The 24,221-nt window shown below is 35.6% G+C and overlaps 1 protein-coding gene and 2 pseudogenes across 4 annotated transcripts; 2 read left to right on the top strand and 1 right to left on the bottom strand.

Moving 5' to 3' along the window:
• The first annotated feature begins 5,658 nt into the window (after positions 1-5,658).
• LOC145104684 (conserved oligomeric Golgi complex subunit 4 pseudogene) lies at positions 5,659-12,452 on the top strand (annotated as a pseudogene).
• An 800-nt stretch (positions 12,453-13,252) lies between these two features.
• On the bottom strand, positions 13,253-21,629 carry LOC145105806 (cell division control protein 48 homolog C-like). 4 transcript variants are annotated; one of them, XM_079042888.1, is made up of 12 exons: positions 21,134-21,629; positions 19,851-21,069; positions 17,913-18,700; positions 17,107-17,831; positions 16,897-17,013; positions 16,704-16,808; positions 16,511-16,576; positions 15,884-15,948; positions 15,610-15,811; positions 14,471-14,635; positions 14,315-14,373; positions 13,253-13,647 (listed from the first exon to the last, which is right to left on the bottom strand). In XM_079042888.1, the coding sequence occupies exons 3-11, from the start codon at positions 18,655-18,657 to the stop codon at positions 14,326-14,328; spliced, it is 2,238 nt and encodes a 745-aa protein (XP_078899014.1). In that variant the 5' UTR covers positions 18,658-18,700; positions 19,851-21,069; positions 21,134-21,629; the 3' UTR covers positions 13,253-13,647; positions 14,315-14,325. The 4 variants fall into 4 exon arrangements, with proteins under 4 accessions (XP_078899014.1, XP_078899010.1, XP_078899011.1 ...); XM_079042884.1 differs by lacking the exon at positions 13,253-13,647 and having other exon boundaries at positions 14,071-14,373; positions 21,134-21,199; positions 21,357-21,629; XM_079042885.1 differs by lacking the exon at positions 13,253-13,647 and having other exon boundaries at positions 14,071-14,373; positions 21,134-21,199; positions 21,564-21,611.
• LOC145104683 (conserved oligomeric Golgi complex subunit 4 pseudogene) lies at positions 20,956-23,750 on the top strand (annotated as a pseudogene).
• Positions 23,751-24,221: the final 471 nt, after the last annotated feature.

Here is a 24,221-nt window from a genome sequence, read left to right as displayed (position 1 = left end):
TCTTAGAGATGAAGTCACATATTGACAAGCCGGGAGAGTTGGGTGTCAAAGTCTTGAGGAAGTTGGATGTTGACTAATCACTTCCTAAGACACATAGTGAGTTCTTTGTGGACTACTATGTAAAAGACTATGACATGACCCTTAATGATCTTATCTATTTGCTTTGTGCTGCTGAATCAGCAATGATTTGGAGCACTGGTAGAACAAATTTGATTAGAAGATCAACTTCCCAAACTTCCATGGACTTTGAAAATGGTAACATTGGATATCCAGAAAAGCTTTCTCTTCTCAATGGAAAGGGATCGGCCATAGTCAACTCGGTTGACCAAATGGTAAAGAGAAAGGCTAAGTCTGAGATAGTCCCATGTACCATTCCCAAAGAGTCCATATGTGCCTATTGCCAAAGAAAAGGGGCATTGGTTGCGAAGCTGCCGAATTTACCTGAAACCTCATAAGGATGGTAAAGTCAAAAGTTTGACTCTACTTCAGGTAAAGTTCGTTATCTAACTCTATTAAGTCTCTTTTGGAGATTCTTAATACATGATGTAATGTAATTACATTTTGATGTTTTTGAAGAATCAAAGGAAGCTTAAAGAAAAGGTGTGCTAATTCTGATCGCATGGTTCGATGACCAGAATTTTGAGCCACTGCATAAGAGTTATGAGATATTGCTTAGGAATAGATAACAACAAAGTTTTCATATGAATTTGCATTGTAAGGATAAGTTTTTCCGCAAGTTTTAAAAATAAAAGAAAAGTTTTGATTTTATTTATTTTAAGTATCCTTACAAAGGCATTTGTGAAAAATTATTGTTTATATGTTTCCATTGATAAGCAATATTGGAAAAATGAATTTGATTCTTTCGTTTATGGTAGTGTCATAATTTATCAAATAAGGAAAGATTCTCATCACCCAAGTTTCAGTTGGATAGAAACTTGGAATCATGCAAGTTATATTGTGTGATGAATGAGATTTTTCATCTTTGGTAAATTAAGACTAATTCCTTGTTCACATTCGCATGTGATTCAAGCGAAGGACTAAAGGATCGGGTACATTAGGTTGTGCACTATTCAGGTCCACCACAAAGGTTGGTAAGATTATTCGTTATGATTTACTAAAGTTTAGTAAATATGATTATTCTTACAAGTTTAAGTGTAATTCTGAAACATTGGAAAAGTTTCAATATATGGCAGAATGAATAAGAAGAATCAAATAAGGCAGAAAGATAAAAGTTTCTCCAATCTGAAGAGATGGGAGAGTACTTGTGTATCTTGTTTTATGATTATCTTAGTGATTATGGAACCATATCACAATTGATCCTCTAAGGACACCTTAGTGCATTTGTTGGCTAAGGAGAGGAATCGTGAATTGTGGAAATGGTTAAATCAAAAGATAAATCATACTTCATTCCAAAATAAAATCTTAGAGTCATACTCCAAGATTGAGCCTTGAGTGACATAATCTTAAGAAATGTTTAAAACACTTGTCAAATGTAGAGTAAAATGTTTTCTTACTCTTGTACATTTGAAATTGGTAAGTTGTGACAAAGACCAACTAAGGCCAATTGTGTGAAGTGTTTGTAAAAGAATCCGCACTATCTCTTGAATATTAGGCAAGAGAGTCTTATATGTCAAGGGGACAGTGGGAGTTTAAAAGATCCTGAAATAGTTTCAAGAACTTATCAAGAGTTTTGTTAATCACTAGCCCACGATTTGAGGTTTGTAACCTATCGTGTTGACATATTCTTATTTTTATGTCTATTCCAGTTAAAAGTTGACTATGCTTGTGAGTTCTATGAGTTCTCAATTGTTTGCATAACAACCTGGAAGCAATGGTAGGCCCTTGTGCTGCCGGGTGGCAAGAAATTAAGATTGAACAAGTTCAGTCCATATGTGTTTGGATTTGCCACTAACCTTGTCTTGTGATTATGGTTATGACAAATTCACATGGATATGAACACTTACACCATAAAAATCTAAGTGTCATAAGGTTTCTCTTCGATTCATGAAAATGATGGTGAGGAAACACTTTCACTAAATGGATTTTAAGTAGATAGTAGTTGTGATATTTGCATTCTCATGTCGTTAGTGGAGCGCGTGTGGTTAACCAGCACACTAACTAGTGAGAATGGCAAAAGGTCTAGACAAACATGTGAGCTATCTAAGGAAAGGTGTATGATTTTGATAAAGTCTTATCAAAGCATCTCGTATTAGAAATCTGAACTTTGGTAAGAAAGTCAATAAAGTATTGTTTTTCTAGAAGTCCAGTTGATTTCTGAGTACATGTCAAAGCTAGTGGGAGCATAAGTGTTATGCTAGTAAGATAATAATCATTGTGCTAGTGGGAGCATGATGATTATGTTGCATGTTAGCAATGTTAATTATAGAAAACAAAAGTTTCAATTCGCTTTGAAAAGTTGTTTCCCTATAATTAAGGGAGAGGATTTTATACTTCATTCCAATTCTACAAGCTTAGATTGAGATTTTAATCAACTTTAGTCAAGGATATATAAGAATGTTATGTTGGAATGGTTCAACATAAGGAAATTCTATATATGTTGCGTTCTCAAAATTCGATTATGATTACGGCATACCTCTTCATAGTTCGAATTGTGAGAATATGGCAAATAAAAAAATTTATAGCATGAATCATGTCCCATATGCTTCGGGTATAGGATCGATTACATGAGCTATAATAGTTACCCTTTCTAAATTTTCCTAATGCTTAGGGCATTAAGAGGGGAAAAGGGATTAGAACTGGATATGACTAAAATGATTAAGCAATTGTCGAGGACAATTTGAGGTTTACCAAAGATTGGTTACTCATGGACAATTGGAAGTATAGAGTAAGGACCATATTGACATATTTTGAAAAGAGGCAACTCTTGTTCAAAAGTGATGGTCAAAATGGGAATGTGGAATTGTTTCCATATGTGGAAGTTATTCTTTGAATCTATGTAAGATTAAAGAACTTAATGCAAAGAAGGATGTTCAAAGGAATGTACTTTGAATTTGAGATCATTTCCATGGGATTGCTTTCCATTGGAATACTCTGTAATGTATGTTGCCAAGTCTTGGTGACTTTTGTGCATAGTCATTACAAGGGGATCATTGCATATAAGTTTAAAGTCTAACAGATTACACTAATTGGCAAGAGTTTGGCATTCTTACATTTACAAAAGGGATTGGGATTGTGAAATGAGCATCGTTGGAGTCGTGTTCAATTGATCTATTTCACAAAAGAAAAGACCGTAGGTAAACATAGTATGCATGCTTGGTGCATGGCATGACTATTGTTTCAATTCAAGTATTAAGTTGATAAATCGAAACAATGAATAATGAGTAATCAATATGGTGCTTAGATAAAAGGGTTTTTTATTTACACTCAAAGTGTTGAGGCCATACAAGATTAGTATTATTTTTGTGTTTCACTTTGCATGTTTTGACTTTCAGAATAACTAGGTCATTCTTCCCGACTGACTAAGTTATTCAAACCATCCACGGTCGGTCATATGTTGGAAGTAGATATGAATCAAGACTGTCATGAATTTGGCTTGTATGATTTGTCTAATGTGCATTAGACATAGCAGTGGTTGCTACAACATTCATGAGTGCTCATAAGTTCTGAGTATTGGATTCAACCCACGCTCATTTGAATCACTTCATGGATTTTATCACGAGTGATTCATGAGATGATAATATCTTATATTCTTCAAACCTAGAGATATGAGTTGTTGACTATGAGTTGGTTATACATTGATTGCACGAAAACGCATTGGTAACTCGATGTTATAAAACGTGCCTTTGTGTATGATTCAACAAGTAGTTAGTACAAGCATATGAGTCGAAGTTTATCCATTCCTTTTACCCTCAAAGGGATAAAAGAGATATCTGTGGGCCCCTCGATGATTTAGTGATGACAAAATGTAAGTGCTCGGCCGGGCCTGGACTGATTTGATTTGTTCAATTAGTCAGTCGTCATAAATCGGAAATCGGGAAACAACAAATGGACAGAGAGAATGATTATAATCCATGTCTCAGTCCATATGATATCTAGAATGGAGGAATATATGATCACTTATCTAATGGACGCGTCATTGATTTGTTCAGAGTTCGGCAACAACTTTTAAGAGCTACGATTGTTGGTCAGGTTGTGAAGGCGTACTTGCAATAATAGTTATTAGACTTATCCAAGTGGGAGACTGTTGGATTAGTGTCTAAGTCCATAACTATAATTGGTATATACTTGACCCGACCCGGCATGGTCCATTTGGGTTGCATGGCATCATGCATTTGGATAGACTAAAATGAGAGAAATAACACTTAAGGTTTATTAATATATTATAAGTTCTAATATATTAATAAGATTATTTAATTAGTATTGATCAAGAATTAATCTAGAATTAATTAAGTGATCAAAAGAAGACTAATTAAATATATGGGTTGATTGTGTAAATCATCCATACTTATATAGTGGGCTAATGCTCCATGGATTATCAAGTTGGGCTAAAACCCATAGGATGCTCCATGGATGCTCCATGGTGTATTTGAACCCATGGATCCAAGGAAATGGAAAGTCATGACAATTAGGGTTTACCCTAATTGTGACTAACTATATAATGATCTTATTATTGAAGAAATCGGCCACTAGAGAAACAAGTGAGGGAAAACCGATTTTAGAAGTGTTCTAATTTCTCTCAAGTTATTCCAAGTGTTCATGATGTTGTGTGAACCATTTGCGGTGTCACACTTGGGGCACTAGGCTCTTGAGCTCCATGGAATCAAGCACCAAACAAGAGGTATGTAATTCTACTAGAATTTATATTATGTGTACTTTATATTATGCTAGTTAGAACAATACCTTGGAAAATTGATATTTGCATGTATAATAGAGAAAACATAGATCCAAGGTATTTAGGGTTGCATGTACACCATAGGAGTGTTAGAATGCTCAAAACCCAACAAAGAGCTCGGGGATGACTGCAGTGCACACACCATGATTTTAGCCTGGGATGTTTTTACTCCGATATGTTTTGACAGATGTTTATGATGTTTTGAGAAACAATAACTTATGATTTTCATGTGATGTTTGATGGCTATGGTTTTACTAATAATTAAAATTTGGACCATATTTTTGGGATGTTTCAGAAAGCCCATGAAAATGTCAGGGAAGCTACTCTAGAACTCAATTGGACCGTAGCCGGATATACTCACGAACATCAAGATCTAAATTCCAAAAAAAATCCACCTTAGCATCTTCAGCGTTTATTCAATGTCTTGATTGCTTGCTTCCCTCTTCAAGATTGCATTTGGGCAAAAAAAATAAGGCTTGGTGGTGCAAACAAGGTGTTTCTTTTTCTTCCTGCCAAGTGTTTGATAAAATGCCTAAATGAGTTTTTCAAGTGTTGCAGCCAATTTTCGACTCAAGCAAATGTAGAGTTTCTGTCCGGTGTGGGTTCCATTGTGCACACTCCAACCTTTTGTTGGAGTGTCACTTTTTCATTTGGGTTAGTGCTTCTAATTCCGGATGGCTTAAATAAACTTTATTTGTTTGTTTATGGTGTTCTCTCATTCCTTTGAGAGCGGGGCTTGGTCGTGTCCTTTTCAAGGGTTTCACTGTTGCCCAAATGGTATTGTTGGAAGTAAAGGGATTTCCCGTATGATATCTCATCTCAAGAGCTTACACCTCCATACAGATGAACGCAAAGTTGTGTTACGGGAGGCTATTACTTCTGACCATGGATTGTTTATGTTTGTGGCAGCAACTTTGAAGGAGTTTGGTCAATGGATATGTGGGAATTGCATGAAGCTTTATGCTCTGAGTCGTTCATGTCACCACCCAGGTGGCTTGATTAAGTTTATTGACGGGGCTGATGACATGAGCAGGCATATTGTTGGCATTCCAAAGCCGCTACCGAATGAACCGGAAGCCGACCTCAATGATGGGTTGGTGATGGATGCTCAACTACTTGATCGTGTTTTTAAACTACATATCACCACCGTCAAAAGCATCCCTCATAACTGTCTTATGGCTTTCTCTCAGGCTTTGAAAGCAACCCTTTCCAAGGTGGTTGCTCATCCCGGATCCGTTGAAGCGTGGGTTGCTTTGTTAATTCTTCCTAGGTGTACTCTTCAGGTGTTTAGGCCCAAGAATAGGCAAGAAAGTAGGTTTGGCAATAGGAAGTCTTTGCAACATCGTAATATCTTGAGCGTTTTAGCTACTTGTGGGACTGAAGACGGTATCGCCAAGCTAGTTAAAAACTTAGTTGACAATGCAAGACTGGAGCAACAAGACAAAAAAGAAGAGTACATTCAGGAGAAAAGAACACTGGGCAACACCAATGTCAGACAATGTCTTCGTAAGGTTGCCGATGGACATTTTACAGCAGCAGTGAAAGTTTTATGTTCTTCGGGAGTTGCTCCATTTGGGGGTGATACCACGAAGGTATTGGAGGATAAGCATCCATACAAGCCACCGCCTTCCATGCACAACACCATATTTTCAGAACCTTCCTTTGTAGTGGATGTTGATAATGTCCTTGGGGGAATTAAATCCTTCCCTAAAGGTACCTCGTGCGGGAGGGACGGGTTGAGAGCTCAACACACTCTCTACTAAAACAGATGATGATGGCTAATCAGCATCATGATTATCGTTACCATTATTTTTCTGCTCTTTTTCTTCTTCTTCAGTTGTTATATCTTTTCTTTTTGATTTCCCCTCTTTCGTATACTCTTCTTATTATTATACTTCATCAAGTCTACCCGTACATCTTCAACCTTAATATAAGCCTTCTGAGAATAAGCCATTGATTTCCTTCGTTTTCCACTGTTATCAACATTAACATTTTGGGAAGTGATGTGGAAAGTATAATGACATATTGGTTTAGATGATACCAAATCATAGACGGACTGCATCAAAATCTTTGTTGTAATCCTACCTTCCTTCAGCATTGTCCAACCCAATAAGCATCCTGCATACGTAACGTGTAACAGAAATATGGAATCTTTGTTGTAATCTATGTAATCCTACCTTCCTTTTCGTGGATATAAAGATCGCCGAAAATGGAGTTGAAATGAAGAAGTTATGACTGTTTGAAGTTGAGGTTGATTTGGGTGAAAACCATCTCCACGGAGGGGGACCAGAGCCTACGGCGTGGTAGTCGCCACGCGATGACAAAGCGTGACCACTACATGACGATCAAGGCTAAGCCCGTGATTTTTAGAGTTTTCAACATATTTAAGCATAAAGTTCCGACTTTTTGGCCATTTTATCAGCTTCCATCACCTCTAGAACCCCTTGGGAGAAACCCTAGCCTCCACCTTCAAGATTTGAGCTTCTCCTCTCTCATCTCTCCTCTTTTGGGTGCTTTTTATGATAATTTGATGAAGTTAAAGATCAAGAAGGCTCTTTTGGTTGCAAGGAATGATGCTTAAAGTTTAGATCCATCAAATACATTACATTTCTAAACTATTGTAAGTATAAAGTTCCAATCTTGTTATCTAGTTCTTTAGATTTTGTCATTTATAAACTATTGTAAGGAATGATGATTAAACGGAACAACGTAACAGTATTTAGACATGATTTTCAGAAGAATTTGCACAAAAATTGAATTAGAATAAAATCTATGAGTGAAGAACAAATTTCAAATTAGAATAAAGATTTAAACAAAGAAACTATGATCAAATTGCAAACAAATTTTGCAAAATGAAGAATCTGTCAAAGAATCAAAATAGAAATCTAGAAAACTCGAAGAACTTCAAACAATTTGGGGATTTAAAAACAACTCGTAGAAATCATGCTCTGATACCACTTGTTAGAATAATAGGAACAAATAGATTCTAATTACAGCAATGTCATGGAAGATTCAATCAGATTAGATTAACATAAGAGCGTTTATAAGATCAATGATTTCATTAGAGAGTAAAAGACAAGTTCAATACAAATGATGTAAGAACCTATCTCTCAAAAGATACTCTCTCTATGTAATTAACCCTCCTTGTTGTGATATGTCGTCAGATCGCCGGGTCTTCTGTGTTGGTTCCGGATCGGAAGTCTGGAGGTGGTGCCGTCAGCAGGTTTCCGACGAGATACCTGAGCATACATAACAACAAAGACGTCAGCCTTGCCCCAGGGACTGTGCCCCGAGAGCAAGCTTCGACGATCAAGTTAGTCTGGATGGTAGAGAAGAGATGGTTCTTCCTGGCCAGAAAGAACCATCTTGGTGTTGTAGGGATGTGATAAGCCATGGTGGCTATGTAAAGGTTGAAAGAGAAAGGAGGGACCCTCTAGGATTTTTTTCTAGGAGAGAGAAGATGATAGTGTTAGGTAAGGGTTAGGGGATCTATTTATGGTCCCTTCTCTTGGAGGAGAAGGGATCTTTTTATACCTATGATCGGGGGAACCAATCCCGACAGAATCTTTTACCTTTTCAGGAGTGGCAGGGGAAGACAACCTTTGATTGGTAGATCGTGCTCCGCGAGTAGTTGCTTGCCATTGGTGCAGGGCTTGCCAGGAGCGACGTTCTGAGCGTTACACCTGTCACTTTGAGAGGCGGCTGGTACTATTTTGTCTCGACACTGGCTTTGGTGCTTGGGCGCCAAGGAATGAATGTGGGATCGCGAGAGCGAGGGCGAAAACCCGACGTTCTATTTATAGGGGACCATTAGGTCAGAAGGGCAGTTATCTCTTTTCCTCTTGGAATCAGGTCAAATGGAGATTGGTTCAGGCGTTGGGCCCATCCAGTTCAGGCCCAACTAGCAAGGAGCTGGGTCAGGCCTCTAGGGGTCGTCAATTGAGCGCCTGGAGGTCGTCAGTCGAGGTTGTCGCTCCAGATCTTGAGGTCCTAGACCATGCTAAATGGGTCATGCCTTAACACTCCTATATATACAGTGTGAGAGAATAACAGTTAGGCTTTGACCAATGTAGTCAGGATACCTAAGTCAACACCCTAAACTGCGAATCTAAGTAATAAACAAAATATTCGAAATACAAATAACTATCTCGCATACGAAACAACAAAGACTAAATGATATAATGACTTGTGAAACCTTTTGCATACAAACTCGATACAATCTATTACAAGTTGCGAGACCTAATACTTCATCCTCACAACATCATCCTCAGATGTCAAAACGACATTTCTATCTTTTTCCCCATCATCTGATTACGATTATGAGGATGAATAATCTGATAGTAAATCAATCCGTCTTTTCTTGCGTGTGATGTTGTTGGAATCTAGGGTTTGTTTCCCCTTTATAGAAAAAGTTTGGAGCTTGTGGCGTCTGTATTCAGGAAAATTGTCACGGTGACGGTCGGCAAGTTGGTCGACGGGCGAAGTGACATTACCGTAGGTTTCTTGTACGACAGCGTAGGACTTTTTCGGACAGCGACTTCACACGCAACTTACTAGGGGTGAGCAAACCCAAACCAAGAAACCGAGAAACCGACTAAAACCGACGAACCGAAACTGAAAAAACCGAAACCTAAGCAAAACCGACGGTTATGGTTTGAATTTTTTAAAAACCGAAAAATCGGGTTCGGTTTCGGTTTTTACCGAGAAACCAACCCATCCAACCCGAGAAACCGACCCATACTTGATTGTTTTTTGGTGAGTATAATGATGCTTTGCAGCAGAAAATGAGGGAGCCTAACCTTGGAGGAAAGCTGTTTTTGGGTGGTGTTGGAGTGCAGAAAACAGGAATTGATATTTCTACCGCCTTGAATAACATGGATGTGAGCAGTGAGTATGCCCTGAAATTAAGACATGAGATTGAAGAGCAATGTGCTGAGGTATGTATTTATCATCTAAACCTACATGTCCACCACTATCTTGTGTGTTTCATTATACTTGTCTTGAAGAAATATAGGTTGGATTCGTTCCCTATAAAAAAAACCTGTCAGCCACTAAAGTAACCAGTAATAATATTGCACATCAAGAAATATGTTAAAACCAGCTTATTTTCCTAAAAATGCGATAATGTAATGTCATTTGACATGAACATTAGAATATTCTCATGAACAATCATTCTTATTGTTACCTGTTTATGAGATAATGAAGAAGTCTTAGCTATATGCCTATATATGCAGTCATTTAGGTTTTAGTGAACCAACATCCCAGAAGCTATCATATCCGCTAACATAGAAAAATTAGCAGAATAGCAATGGTTCATCTTTCAATATCCCAACAACAAAATACTATGTTAATTTTATCCAAAATGACTATATGTCAAAGAACAAAATGTTACCAATGCACAACTATGGAATGCCAACATACTATCTAAATACTTCAGGGGAGCCAGGAGGGAACAAGTAAGCTAACTATATAGTACAATTAAAGAACACTTCAATCTTGTCTTTATCTTCAACCAATATATTAGTTGCCTTGAAAAGAACAAGTAAGCTAAGTATGCAGTACAGTTAAAGAACAAGTAGGGTAGCTATGTAGTACAGTTAAAGAACAAGTAAACTATCTATGTAGTACATTTAAAAGAACACCTCAATCTTTTCTTTATCTTCAACCAATATATTAGTCGCCTTTAAAAGAACAAGTAAGCTAACTATGTAGTACAGTTAAAGAACAAGTAGGGTAGCTATGTAGTACAGTTAAAGAACAAGTAAACTAAAAGTGTAGTACAGTTAAAAGAACACATCAATCTTGTCTTTATCATCAACTAATGTGTTAGTGGCCTTGAAAAGAACAAGTAAGCCAACTATGTAGTACAATCAAAGACCAAGTAGGGTAGCTATGTAGTACATTTGAAAGAACAAGTAGGACAATTCAAGAACACATCAATCATTTCTTAATCAACTTATGGAAAGGATATAACTACTCGTGCAGTTGTTTATCTTCAAAATCAGTTTAAAAGTTGATCAAATTACTAAAAGCGGAGGTGAAAATATTGGTGGATCATACCAATTTCAATTGATGAGAAAGACAATGGTGTGCAATCAGTATACAAGCAACACCAATGCAAAAAAATGCTATCAACTGTTAACACATAAAAAGCATCAATTACAAGAGATAGAGTTGCAAAAAGGAAAAAAAAATATATCTTCATTACCACTAAATTTTGGGGCACAGTTTCAAAAAATGAAAGATGTGGTTCACTTATGAACCTTAATCTTTGAACTGATATAACTGGTATAATTATTCAGATAAAACCAAGATTGGTATGTTTTCTATCTTTTTGCTCAATTAATTGTTAATTTGCTACATGGTTTGCCTACATGAGACAAGATTGTTGACATCACAATTGTGCATTGCCAATATATTATACATGTGAATGGTTATTTTGCTAAATCTTTAGAGAAAAAACTTAACCTATTTTGTTTTGGGGATATATAATGATGACCATTGCTATCTGGCTGGATTTTTATAGGGTTAAATTCAAGAAATAACAATGTACTTCCATTGATATGTTTACTATAGCATCCTACTTTAATTACCTCCTGTTACATCATTGTACTTTGAAAAAATACCCTATTTATAGCAATGTCATCTAAATACAAAGCAAGTTTCACTGCTATATAAGAAAAAGACTAATATCATAATGCTATAAATGGGTAGATTTTCCAAAGTACAATGCCTTAATAAGAAAAAAAATTGAACGTACAATGCTGTAGAAGAAAGAAATGAAAGTACATTACTATTTCCTCCATCAACCTTTTCTTTAGTTGATTTGACTCTAATAGTTTTTGAGATGTTGGATTCATTATAATTTTGTTTTGGGGATTTGTAAGTATGTTGCTATAATGTGTAAAGAAATGTAAGTACATTGTCTACATTGGTTTTCTTAATCAGGTATTCCCCACACCAGGTGACAGAGAAAGAATCAAGTCATGTCTATCCGAATTAGGAGAAATGAGCAACGGCTTCAATAAAACCCTAAATTCCAGTCTAGAACACCTCGTAGGCACCGTGACCCACCGAATCCGTCCAGTCCTAGACACCGTAGCAACCGTATCCTACGAGCTCTCTGAATCAGAATACGCGGAAAACGAGGTAAACGACCCGTGGGTCCAACGACTCCTTCACGCAGTCGAAACCAACACATCGTGGCTCCAACCACTAATGACTGCCAACAACTATGACTCTTTTGTTCATTTGGTAATCGACTTCATTGTAAAAAGACTCGAACTTATCATGATGCAAAAAAGATTCAGTCAGCTTGGTGGTTTGCAACTTGACCGGGACGTGCGGGCCCTCGTGAGTCATTTCTCGGGGATGACTCAGAGGACTGTGAGAGATAAGTTTGCGAGGTTGACAAAAATGGCTACGATTTTGAATTTGGAGAAGGTGTCGGAGATTTTGGACTTTTGGGGGGAGAATTCGGGACCTATGACTTGGAGGTTGACTCCCGCTGAGGTTAGGAGGGTTTTGGGGATGAGAGTTGATTTTAAACCGGAGGCTATTGCTGCTCTTAAGTTGTGATGCTCAATTTGATTCAATTTGTAATCCCCGATGTTCTTTATATCTTGTTTTTTTTGTTAAAAAGTAAAGGTGGATCTCTTTCTGTTGCTTCTTAGTTATTTGATGAGCTTCCTGTGAAAAGAAATAAGACGAGGGGCATTTATGTCATTATACTTCCTTACTGAATGGTGATTGGTTTATTCATTTGGAGATTAAAGGTGGTCAGTCGGTTGCTTAGTTAGTGGTGAGATAGTTAGAAGAAGAAAGTGGTATTATAAATAAGAGGGATTAATTAGAAGAAGTCATTGATTCATTATGATATTTTGTTATTGGGTTTTCTTTGGAGAGTCTCTTACCTCTCGAATGTGAGAACAAACATCAGTAAACATTTCAAATTGTTCATCATTATCCTAAGAATTAAATGCAAGAAATAGCAACATATTTATCTTGATTTGTTTCTTATGGGTAGGAATTTAAACGGAACCAAATTATACAACCAAACTCACCTGTTTAGGAAATTCATCCGACATACTTAATTTGAAAGAGGCCATAACTTTTGTGACCGGCTGTAATCTTAATCATTGATTTTTTGATCAAACGGCCAAGATTTGATTTCAATTATGTGGTTTGGCTTTGTTTTGAACCTAGTTCATGTTTGTCATTCTGTTCTATGATGTTTTCTGATTAAAGCACAATGTTTTGAAAACTCTACCAAATTATAGCAAATATCATCCAAGAAAAATGTAATTTTCACTACTACGATTGAATATATTTTTCAAAAAGAAAAAAAAAACGAGAGTATAATGTTGTGATTGGTTAATTTTCTTAAAGTAAGATGCATTGATAAGATAAAGATAATGAAAGTACAATGTTGTAATAGAAAAATTAACTAGGATGCTATAATCCATAAACAAATGGAACTATAAATATGTTTGCCATAGAGGTAAGGAGGTGAGAATTCAGAAGTGAGGTGAGGGCATCAAACTTCTTGCCTTTGAGGAGTGGAATCTCTTTCTATCAACCAACCAAATCAGATCGATTTGGTGCTTGTAATATTGATTTTTACCATATGTTCTGTATTGGTGCTTAATTTCGTTTACACACATACATTCTGATCTTTCACATACACTCCAAACATTTTTTATTTTTGTTAAAACCAGTAGCACTGCACATCTGTCAGGCTCCTCCGACTCAGGTGATCAGATTTCATCTAATGGTACTTAGAGTTTGGATATATTCTGCATCATGGGCCAAAATGCAAGAAATAGAAATGTATCTTAATAGGTTAAATTCTAGAAGTACAATGTTTTAATCATATAGAGTTTCATAGTTGAATGCCTAAATAGGAAAAAAATGCAATGTATAAATATGTTTTATTTTCAAAGTGTAATGCCTTAATAAGAAAAAAATTGAAAGGTACAATGTTTTCAAACTGTAATATCTTAATACGTCGAACATATTATATAAAAAAAATTATTGCTTAATCTCCCACCGCAACGCGTGACTTAAAACCCTAATAAAAACATTTATTCATTTTATTATCCAAATTGTGAGTCATGTATGATTGAGTTATAACATTGATTTATCTTACGTTTAATAATATATATAACTAAAAGCAAATACCCTACTAAAAAATATTCAAAATCATAAAACGACTATTATGCAATAAATTTTTGATAATAACTTTAAAATCACCAGAGAAAAATACCACAAAAAATGTGTATAAGGTTGTATGAAGTGGTACATAGGTTGTTGACCCGTGAAAATAAAACTGATTCTATTTTTTAAACAACCTATGTAAATAGTAAATAGTCGATAATTTTAACATACTCAAGTCAAAGCACCCAAACTGCTTTATCTATTATCAAATATGAAGTATCAGAAATAAGGTGCAATAAACCCTACTTGTTCCACATTTACGATGCTCCAAACGTCTTTGATAGTCGATGTAAATATTGTATTTGCTGCAGCAAAAAACACACATATTAGAAGTAAATCTCTTTCTGTTACAGGCTTCCTAGAACAAGGTATAACTTTCATTGCATGATTTACAGGTCATACCTTATCTGAGACAGAAGGGGAGATTTTTCCCAAAGCTTGCTCAAAATGTATAGCTTTAATAGTATGTGGCAACCCACGTAATGAGCTTTTTGGTTCATCTCTAGCTTTTGCAGCTTGCATTATGTTAAATCTCTCTTCACGAACAATCATGATAGCTTCTTTCATCTGAAATTTGGACAAAAAGTGACGTCAAGGCTAAAAATTCGCGTATTGACATCATAAAAAGGCTTGATAAACTTTCTTCTAACGCATTTTTAGGGATAATTGCAAGAAATAGAAATGTACTTTTCAAAATCTTTTGGGACTAAATGCAAGAAACAGCAATGTGCTTTGCAAATCTTTTGGGAACTAAATGAAAGAAATAGCAATGTATTTTTATTTATTTGTGTGTTATAGCATACTATGTTCATTTCTTTCTATTACGGTATTGTGCGTACCCAATAATAGCATTGTAGTTTCAATTTTGTTTGATGTTCTTATTTGGACAATGTACTTTGAAAAATCTATCCAATAATCCAATTATAACAATGATAATTGCTTTGCATTTGGATTACATTGTTAAACATTGGGTAGATCTTCCAAATTACAACGTTGTAATAGAAATAAATAAAAAATGGATGCTAAAATAAACAAATCAATGGAAGTACGTCGCTATTTCTTGCATTTAACCCAATCTTCAGTTACAGCATATATTGTATTTTCGGTTCTTCTTATTAAAACATTGTTCTTCCAAATTATATATTATTAAAGCACTGTAATATGAATATCTACCCAAATGTAGCTATAATGAGTTGACTTTTTAAAGAACAATTTCCTAATAAGAAATAATTGAAACACACAATGCTCTAATAACAAAAAAATAGAAGTAGAATGCTATAGATGAAAAAAAAAAACAAAAATAAATTAGTATTCCTTGCATTTAGTTCATAATATTTTGAACATGTAACTGCTAACTATATATTTTTATTATATCTTACATCAAATTAAATGTTGAACTTTTTGTGTGATATAGTAAATGATTATTAGTTTTTAGTTTTAAATTAAAATAGTTTGATATGTATATTGAAAAGCCATTGCTATTTTAAATCTTTATGATGCTTAAAATTTGTCATATGCATGTGTATGGAAGAGATGCGAACCAATGCAAAAAGATCGGCTCCACTAAAATTTGCACAAGCCTCACTCTGACCAATAGCAATCAAGTCCACGTCAGCATCTATTGGCTTATTCCTAGCAAGAGCTTTCAAGATCAACCCACGTTCATCTGGATTTGGCAGAGGCACATACACAAGCTTCTCCATTCTTTTGGGTCGTAAGAGTGCCTTGTCCACCATCTCAGGCCTAAAATCAAATCAACAGGATCAGTCATAAATAAACTAATTTATAAAGAAAATCAAAGATGACGTGTCACACCTGTTTGTAGCACCAATTACATAAACGCCCTTTCGTTGGTCAACACCATCTAGCTCTACCAAAAGCTGCGAAAATAAAAGAGCTTTTATCTCTCCGGATCACTAATTAAGGTGCTGTTTTTTTTGACTAAATAAATGGACTTAGGGGTTGTTTCTTTTTTCCATTAAGTCTTTTATGGGTAGAATGGCTAAATGGATAATGATGTCTTTGTGGATAACGTGCTGCATACATAAGGTTTGTTTCTTTTCTTTTCTGGTTTGAATGAAACTACAATAACCATTTCACCCTAAAATTCCCAACAAACAATTTTCACAACATGCATCAATTAATTTTAACATGAGAGTAGTTGGGAGGAAAAAGAGGACATAAAATAGGTAAATTGTTGGTGTCTTAAAAGTTAATACATTAAGCCATGTATTTATGCTTAAAACCCTTTAAGTCACTTTGTCCATACTAAGTCAAAAGAAGAAACAGCCTTGTATATTAAGTGTTAATTTAACCTATTTAACACATTAAGTAAAAAAGAAACAACCCAACGGGGAACAAATATAAGCATTAAGACCGGTCTTAATTTAGATCCAAAAAAAAGGAAAAGTCTTTAGTCATACAATAAAAAAAGTTGGTAACCTGAGTCACAACTCCCTGGACCACGTGTCCCCCTTCTTTTCCACGGTTTGTTGTCAGAGCATCTATCTGCAATAAACAAAGCACCAACATTAATCCCATGAACTTGGCTATCAACCTTAAATGATCAGCCATCTCAATTTTCAAATCCCAATTTTGATAATAAAAAAAGGAGAGAAATCTGAAAAAGGAAAACCTCATCGAAGAACACTATGCATGGGGAACACGTCCTTGCACGACTGAATATTGTTCGAATTGCCGATTCAGCCTCACCAACATATTTGCTCAAAAGCTCAGGACCCTTCACAGTGAAAAAATAATTAAAAAATATTGATAAAAATGGCCACACGAGTAAAAATATATATCAAGTACTAGAGTTTGTGAAAAACCTTAACGTATATGAAATTTGCTCCTGATTCATTAGCAACAGCTTGGGCAATTAATGTTTTCCCACAACCAGGTGGTCCATATAGCAAAAACCCCATCTCCATATCAAGTCCACATTTCTGAAAATATAAGTTGTATGAACAAAGACTGTGTCTTTTTTCAGGCCAAATAAATCAAGAGTAGTGATCACATAAGTGCCATTATTTAATTACCTGATCAAACTCGTCAGGAAATTTTATAGGCCCAATTATATTACGGTTAAACTCCCTTCTCAAAGTATCAAGACCTCCAACATCTTCCCATTTAACATTTGGAATCATAGAAAAACCTTCTCTTTTGGAAGACGCGATAACATTTTTTATTGCTACCTCAAAATCCAACATTCTCACGCCTTCAAGTTTCTCTAATTCCTCAACAGACCACCCTTTCTCCCACCAACGTTCATTTTTCTCACTTCCTTTACAAAGTTCCAACTCTCTTTCATCTATGACTCTTGCCATAGCAAGACTCCCAGCTTCAGTCACCAGTCCTTCCAAATCAGCACCAACATACCCTGAAGTCGCCCTAGAAACTTTCACTAGATCAAGATCACCTGACACTCTCAAATCACGTGTAACAACTTTAAGAATCTGCAATCTTGCTTTTTCATCTGGGACACCTAAAGCAATCTCACGATCAAACCTTCCAGTCCTTCTTAATGCTGGGTCAAGAACATCAGGTCTGTTAGTAGCACCAATTACTAAGACGTATCCTTGTTTTACACCTCTGTGGGATTGATCCATGCATGCCAATAATTGTGTCACAATCCGGCTTTCCATTTTTGTTTGATGATTTTCTCTTTTTGAAGCAATTGCATCGATTTCGTCGATGAAAACTATAGATGGTGTTGTTCTGTATGCTTTTGAAAATAGCTCTCGTATGTTCTCTTCTGATGCACCTGAAATTTTTGCAACGAAAAAGAATTATGGATTATTCTAGCTAGTTTCCTGATACTACAGTTTTATTCACGTTACATTACCTGATATACCAGAGACCATCTCACTGGCTGCAACCTCATAGAATGGAAATCCAGTCTCGTTAGCAATGGCTCGAGCTAGCGTTGACTTTCCACACCCTGGCGGACCATGTAACAAAATGCCAACCGTTGGCCTAACTCCATGCCTACGAGGTAACTCTGGATGATATAAAGGAATAATCACCTGTTTCTTCAACATATTTACCACATCATCCATTCCACCAAAGTCCTTAAACCTTGGCCCATCGTTGTGTCTTCCATTCGCATCAACACCATCATCATTGTGTCTTCCATTCGCATCAACATCATTTGATAAGTTGCTCCGTTTTTGTGCCTTAACACGTCTATATGTATATTCTTTCATTGAACCAACCGTTTTGGTTTCCTTTCTGTACGTGTTTCTAAGTCTCGACTTTGTTAAATCAAACTCCGGTTCTGATTTCAGGCCATATACATCATCCTCAGATGTCAAAACTGGACTTCTATCTTCTTCGTCGCCATCATCTGATTGCGATTCCGAGTATGAAGACTCTGATTCATGTAACTCAATTCGTCTTTTCTTTCCTGTTATGTTGCTGGAAGCTAGGGTTTGTTTCACCTTTCTGGTGAAAGGTTGGAGCTTGTAAAGACGGTATTTGGGAAAAGTGGTGCGGAGGCCGTCGACAAGTTGGTCGACTGATGAAGCGTCATTACCGTAGGTTTCTTGTACCCGTAGGACGTTCTCCAACAGAGTACCTGTTTTCTTCATCGGAGTATGCAGGAAGGCAGCGGCCGGCGATATTGTGGCTTCTCTATGAAATTAGGTTTAAGAAGTTTATTATATAGGTTATGGAAAAAGGGCAGTCTTGTCATTTCAACTTACAAAGAAATAATGAAATCTGGAGTTTTGTATAAGAAGGTAGTACTTTCGAAAAATATTTACCGAATAGCGGTGATTTGAAATTTATTTACCAAAGTATTGTAAAAACAATATTCGTTGTGGAACTCACCTTTTTTTACAAATTAAAATTCAAAAAAATAATGGCTTTGATCGCAATGTTGTTTGCCGGCAAACCTTTCCTGCCGGTAAAACCCAAATTATCGAACAGTGTTACACCGATAATCAAATCTTTTAAAAACTAAAGCAATAAAGCACAGCCAAACATGCCTATGAAATCTACTAGTATTAGCAACGTCCTAGAGATGTAATTTTTATCCAAATGATCGAATTGCTCCCGCTTATGAACCCTAAAAAGCAATGAATTATTAATAAGACACTAATAACTACAGGGAAGTGGAGTGAAATTAATATTCTTGATAATATCTAACTCGAAGTCAACAATAGGTTAGATGGCTCGTAAAAAGGATGAAAATTTCCACAGTCCGGTGTAACACTGTATGATAATCTCGACTTTGTTGGCATAGTTCCAAATGACTTTGTTGTTTGTTTCAGGTCTCAGGAGCACCACAATCACGGGCGGAACACAAACAATAAGGGCTAGGGTGCCGAAACTAAAATTTACAAAAAGCCATAGAAACATGTTTAATTTTGTTCCAAATTGTCACAGTTAATGTATATATTTGTAAGAAAACTAAGTAAGCATAAAAGATAAAAATAACATTAAAATAAAATATTATTGTGGATTTTTCATTCTAGAATATCTAAATACTGAAAATCTTACTTACTCCAATTTTATTAACCGTAACTTTGTTATCCTTAAACATATCTTCTTTTATTTATGTGTAAGACCTATAACATACACCTTTATTACCCCTATAACATACACCTTTATTACCCCTATACATACACCATATCCCAGCTACATTTATTACCCCTATACATACACCATATCCCCAACCAGGTATATCTATGACTAAAGATTTATAATATAAATATATAAATGAGATACTTATATGTATCTAGAAATGAGAGAGAGTAAGAGGCGAAGAGGAAATGTGTACCTTCGTTGTGGAGTCGGCGGAGAGGAAACCAGTGGTAGTCTGGCGCCGGTGACCCGGGAGGAGAGAGAGAATAAGGAGTCGGCGGAGAACGGTCGATTGATCCCGAAAAAGGGAGAGAGCAAGAAGTCCGGTGAGTTGTAACTTGCAAGAATGAGGAAGAGTTACGGTTTCAAATTAAGGAAAAACTACCTGTCATCTTCTCTTCTTCTCTTCTGGTTTCGATGCATAACTCCCGTGAGTTGCAAGAAAACAAGCGGAGTCGATAGTATTTTTAGGTTTCGTTGATTTGAATATGTAAGTTAATAATTAATTTCATGGTATTTTTATATGGTTATTTTGTAAGTTTCCTACTTTTTATATTGTTACTTTATAAATTTCCTACTTTCTAGTCAAATTAGTTTTGCTTGGATAAGTTTCCTAATTTTCTAAACTTAAGCTTAATTACTGATATTCAATAGAAAAAAACATGAGGGCTGGTGTTACAATCTTTTAAATAATTAACTTATATGATCACCGATTCTATAGATATTGCTGTTTAATTGATAAAAAAACAGGGGGGCCATGGCCCCCAGTCTCTTCTATGTTCTGCCACTGACCACAATTCTGGGGGCTATAACTTAAATTAAATAATTTATCTTGACCACATTGGGATCGTTCTCAATCGGTTTCCTGTGTTTCCGGTTCACTTTACCACGTAAAAACATGTACGCGACAAGAGCTTGCAGCTTCCATTATTTACAACAAGAAGTTTTGGAGGACAGGGGAGGTCTAATGAAAGTTAGGTTGAAAGAAGAATAATCGGTCCACTTTTTTTTCTATCTTTAACTATTATTTGGTAAAACCCAATAATTTTTTCTAATACATTATATTATTATTTCTTTACACTACAAACAAAAATCCAAAATTAAGAACATAGAAAGGACGCTTCTTATTTTTGTAAAGCACAAATCATGAAATTAGCGCTTCATGTTCTAACAAATTAAACATTTAAATAAAATTATTCATTTTTAAAAAGATTTATATCCTCCCACTTACATTTCAATTACAGTAGCCTCCATCTCTCTTATCACTGGGTGGTGAGTATAATGATGCTTTGCAGCAGAAAATGAGGGAGCCTAACCTTGGAGGAAAGCTGTTTTTGGGTGGTGTTGGAGTGCAGAAAACAGGAATTGATATTTCTACCGCCTTGAATAACATGGATGTGAGCAGTGAGTATGCCCTGAAATTAAGACATCAGATTGAAGAGCAATGTGCTGAGGTATGTATTTATCATCTAAACCTACATTTTCACCACTATCTTGTGTGTTTCATTATACTTGTCTTGAAGAAATATAGGTTGGATTCGTTCCCTATAAAAAAACCCTGTCAGCCACTAAAGTAACCAATAATAATATTGCACATCAAGAAATATGTTAAAACCAGCTTATTTTCCTAAAAATGCGATAATGTAATGTCATTTGACATGAACATTAGAATATTCTCATGAACAATCATTCTTATTGTTACCTGTTTATGAGATAATGAAGAAGTCTTAGCTATATGCCTATATATGCAGTCATTTAGGTTTTAGTGAACCAACATCCCAGAAGCTATCATATCCGCTAACATAGAAAAATTAGCAGAATAGCAATGGTTCATCTTTCAATATCCCAACAACAAAATACTATGTTAATTTCATCCAAAATGACTATATGTCAAAGAACAAAATGTTACCAATGCACAACTATGGAATGCCAACATACTATCTAAATACTTCAGGGGAGCCAGGAGGGAACAAGTAAGCTAACTATATAGTACAATTAAAGAACACTTCAATCTTGTCTTTATCTTCAACCAATATATTAGTTGCCTTGAAAAGAACAAGTAAGCTAAGTATGCAGTACAGTTAAAGAACAAGTAGGGTAGCTATGTAGTACAGTTAAAGAACAAGTAAACTATCTATGTAGTACATTTAAAAGAACACCTCAATCTTTTCTTTATCTTCAACCAATATATTAGTCGCCTTTAAAAGAACAAGTAAGCTAACTATGTAGTACAGTTAAAGAACAAGTAGGGTAGCTATGTAGTACAGTTAAAGAACAAGTAAACTAAAAGTGTAGTACAGTTAAAAGAACACATCAATCTTGTCTTTATCATCAACTAATGTGTTAGTGGCCTTGAAAAGAACAAGTAAGCCAACTATGTAGTACAATCAAAGACCAAGTAGGGTAGCTATGTAGTACATTTGAAAGAACAAGTAGGACAATTCAAGAACACATCAATCATTTCTTAATCAACTTATGGAAAGGATATAACTACTCGTGCAGTTGTTTATCTTCAAAATCAGTTTAAAAGTTGATCAAATTACTAAAAGCGGAGGTGAAAATATTGGTGGATCATACCAATTTCAATTGATGAGAAAGACAATGGTGTGCAATCAGTATACAAGCAACACCAATGCAAAAAAAATGCTATCAACTGTTAACACATAAAAAACATCAATTACAAGAGATAGAGTTGCAAAAAGGAAAAAAAAATATATCTTCATTACCACTAAATTTTGGGGCACAGTTTCAAAAAATGAAAGATGTGGTTCACTTATGAACCTTAATCTTTGAACTGATATAACTGGTATAATTATTTAGATAAAACCAAGATTGGTATGTTTTCTATCTTTTTGCTCAATTAATTGTTAATTTGCTACATGGTTTGCCTACATGAGACAAGATTGTTGACATCACAATTGTGCATTGCCAATATATTATACATGGGAATGGTTATTTTGCTAAATCTTTAGAGAAAAAACTTAACCTATTTTGTTTTGGGGATATATAATGATGACCATTGCTATCTGGCTGGATTTTTATAGGGTTAAATTCAAGAAATAACAATGTACTTCCATTGATATGTTTACTATAGCATCCTACTTTAATTACCTCCTGTTACATCATTGTACTTTGAAAAAATACCCTATTTATAGCAATGTCATCTAAATACAAAGCAAGTTTCACTGCTATATAAGAAAAAGACTAATATCATAATGCTATAAATGGGTAGATTTTCCAAAGTACAATGCCTTAATAAGAAAAAAAATTGAACGTACAATGCTGTAGAAGAAAGAAATGAAAGTACATTACTATTTCCTCCATCAACCTTTTCTTTAGTTGATTTGACTCTAATAGTTTTTGAGATGTTGGATTCATTATAATTTTGTTTTGGGGATTTGTAAGTATGTTGCTATAATGTGTAAAGAAATGTAAGTACATTGTCTACATTGGTTTTCTTAATCAGGTATTCCCCACACCAGGTGACAGAGAAAGAATCAAGTCATGTCTATCCGAATTAGGAGAAATGAGCAACGGCTTCAATAAAACCCTAAATTCCAGTCTAGAACACCTCGTAGGCACCGTGACCCACCGAATCCGTCCAGTCCTAGACACCGTAGCAACCGTATCCTACGAGCTCTCTGAATCAGAATACGCGGAAAACGAGGTAAACGACCCGTGGGTCCAACGACTCCTTCACGCAGTCGAAACCAACACATCGTGGCTCCAACCACTAATGACTGCCAACAACTATGACTCTTTTGTTCATTTGGTAATCGACTTCATTGTAAAAAGACTCGAACTTATCATGATGCAAAAAAGATTCAGTCAGCTTGGTGGTTTGCAACTTGACCGGGACGTGCGGGCCCTCGTGAGTCATTTCTCGGGGATGACTCAGAGGACTGTGAGAGATAAGTTTGCGAGGTTGACAAAAATGGCTACGATTTTGAATTTGGAGAAGGTGTCGGAGATTTTGGACTTTTGGGGGGAGAATTCGGGACCTATGACTTGGAGGTTGACTCCCGCTGAGGTTAGGAGGGTTTTGGGGATGAGAGTTGATTTTAAACCGGAGGCTATTGCTGCTCTTAAGTTGTGATGCTCAATTTGATTCAATTTGTAATCCCCGATGTTCTTTATATCTTGTTTTTTTTGTTAAAAAGTAAAGGTGGATCTCTTTCTGTTGCTTCTTAGTTATTTGATGAGCTTCCTGTGAAAAGAAATAAGACGAGGGGCATTTATGTCATTATACTTCCTTACTGAATGGTGATTGGTTTATTCATTTGGAGATTAAAGGTGGTCAGTCGGTTGCTTAGTTAGTGGTGAGATAGTTAGAAGAAGAAAGTGGTATTATAAATAAGAGGGATTAATTAGAAGAAGTCATTGATTCATTATGATATTTTGTTATTGGGTTTTCTTTGGAGAGTCTCTTACCTCTCGAATGTGAGAACAAACATCAGTAAACATTTCAAATTGTTCATCATTATCCTAAGAATTAAATGCAAGAAATAGCAACATATTTATCTTGATTTGTTTCTTATGGGTAGGAATTTAAACGGAACCAAATTAT

This window comes from Lactuca virosa, chromosome 4 (assembly GCF_052849685.1).
Source record: "Lactuca virosa cultivar CGN04683 chromosome 4, Lactuca_virosa_CGN04683_v6, whole genome shotgun sequence".
In the NCBI taxonomy this organism is placed as follows: Eukaryota; Viridiplantae; Streptophyta; class Magnoliopsida; order Asterales; family Asteraceae; genus Lactuca; species Lactuca virosa.
This window is presented reverse-complemented; position numbering and strand designations above follow the sequence as displayed.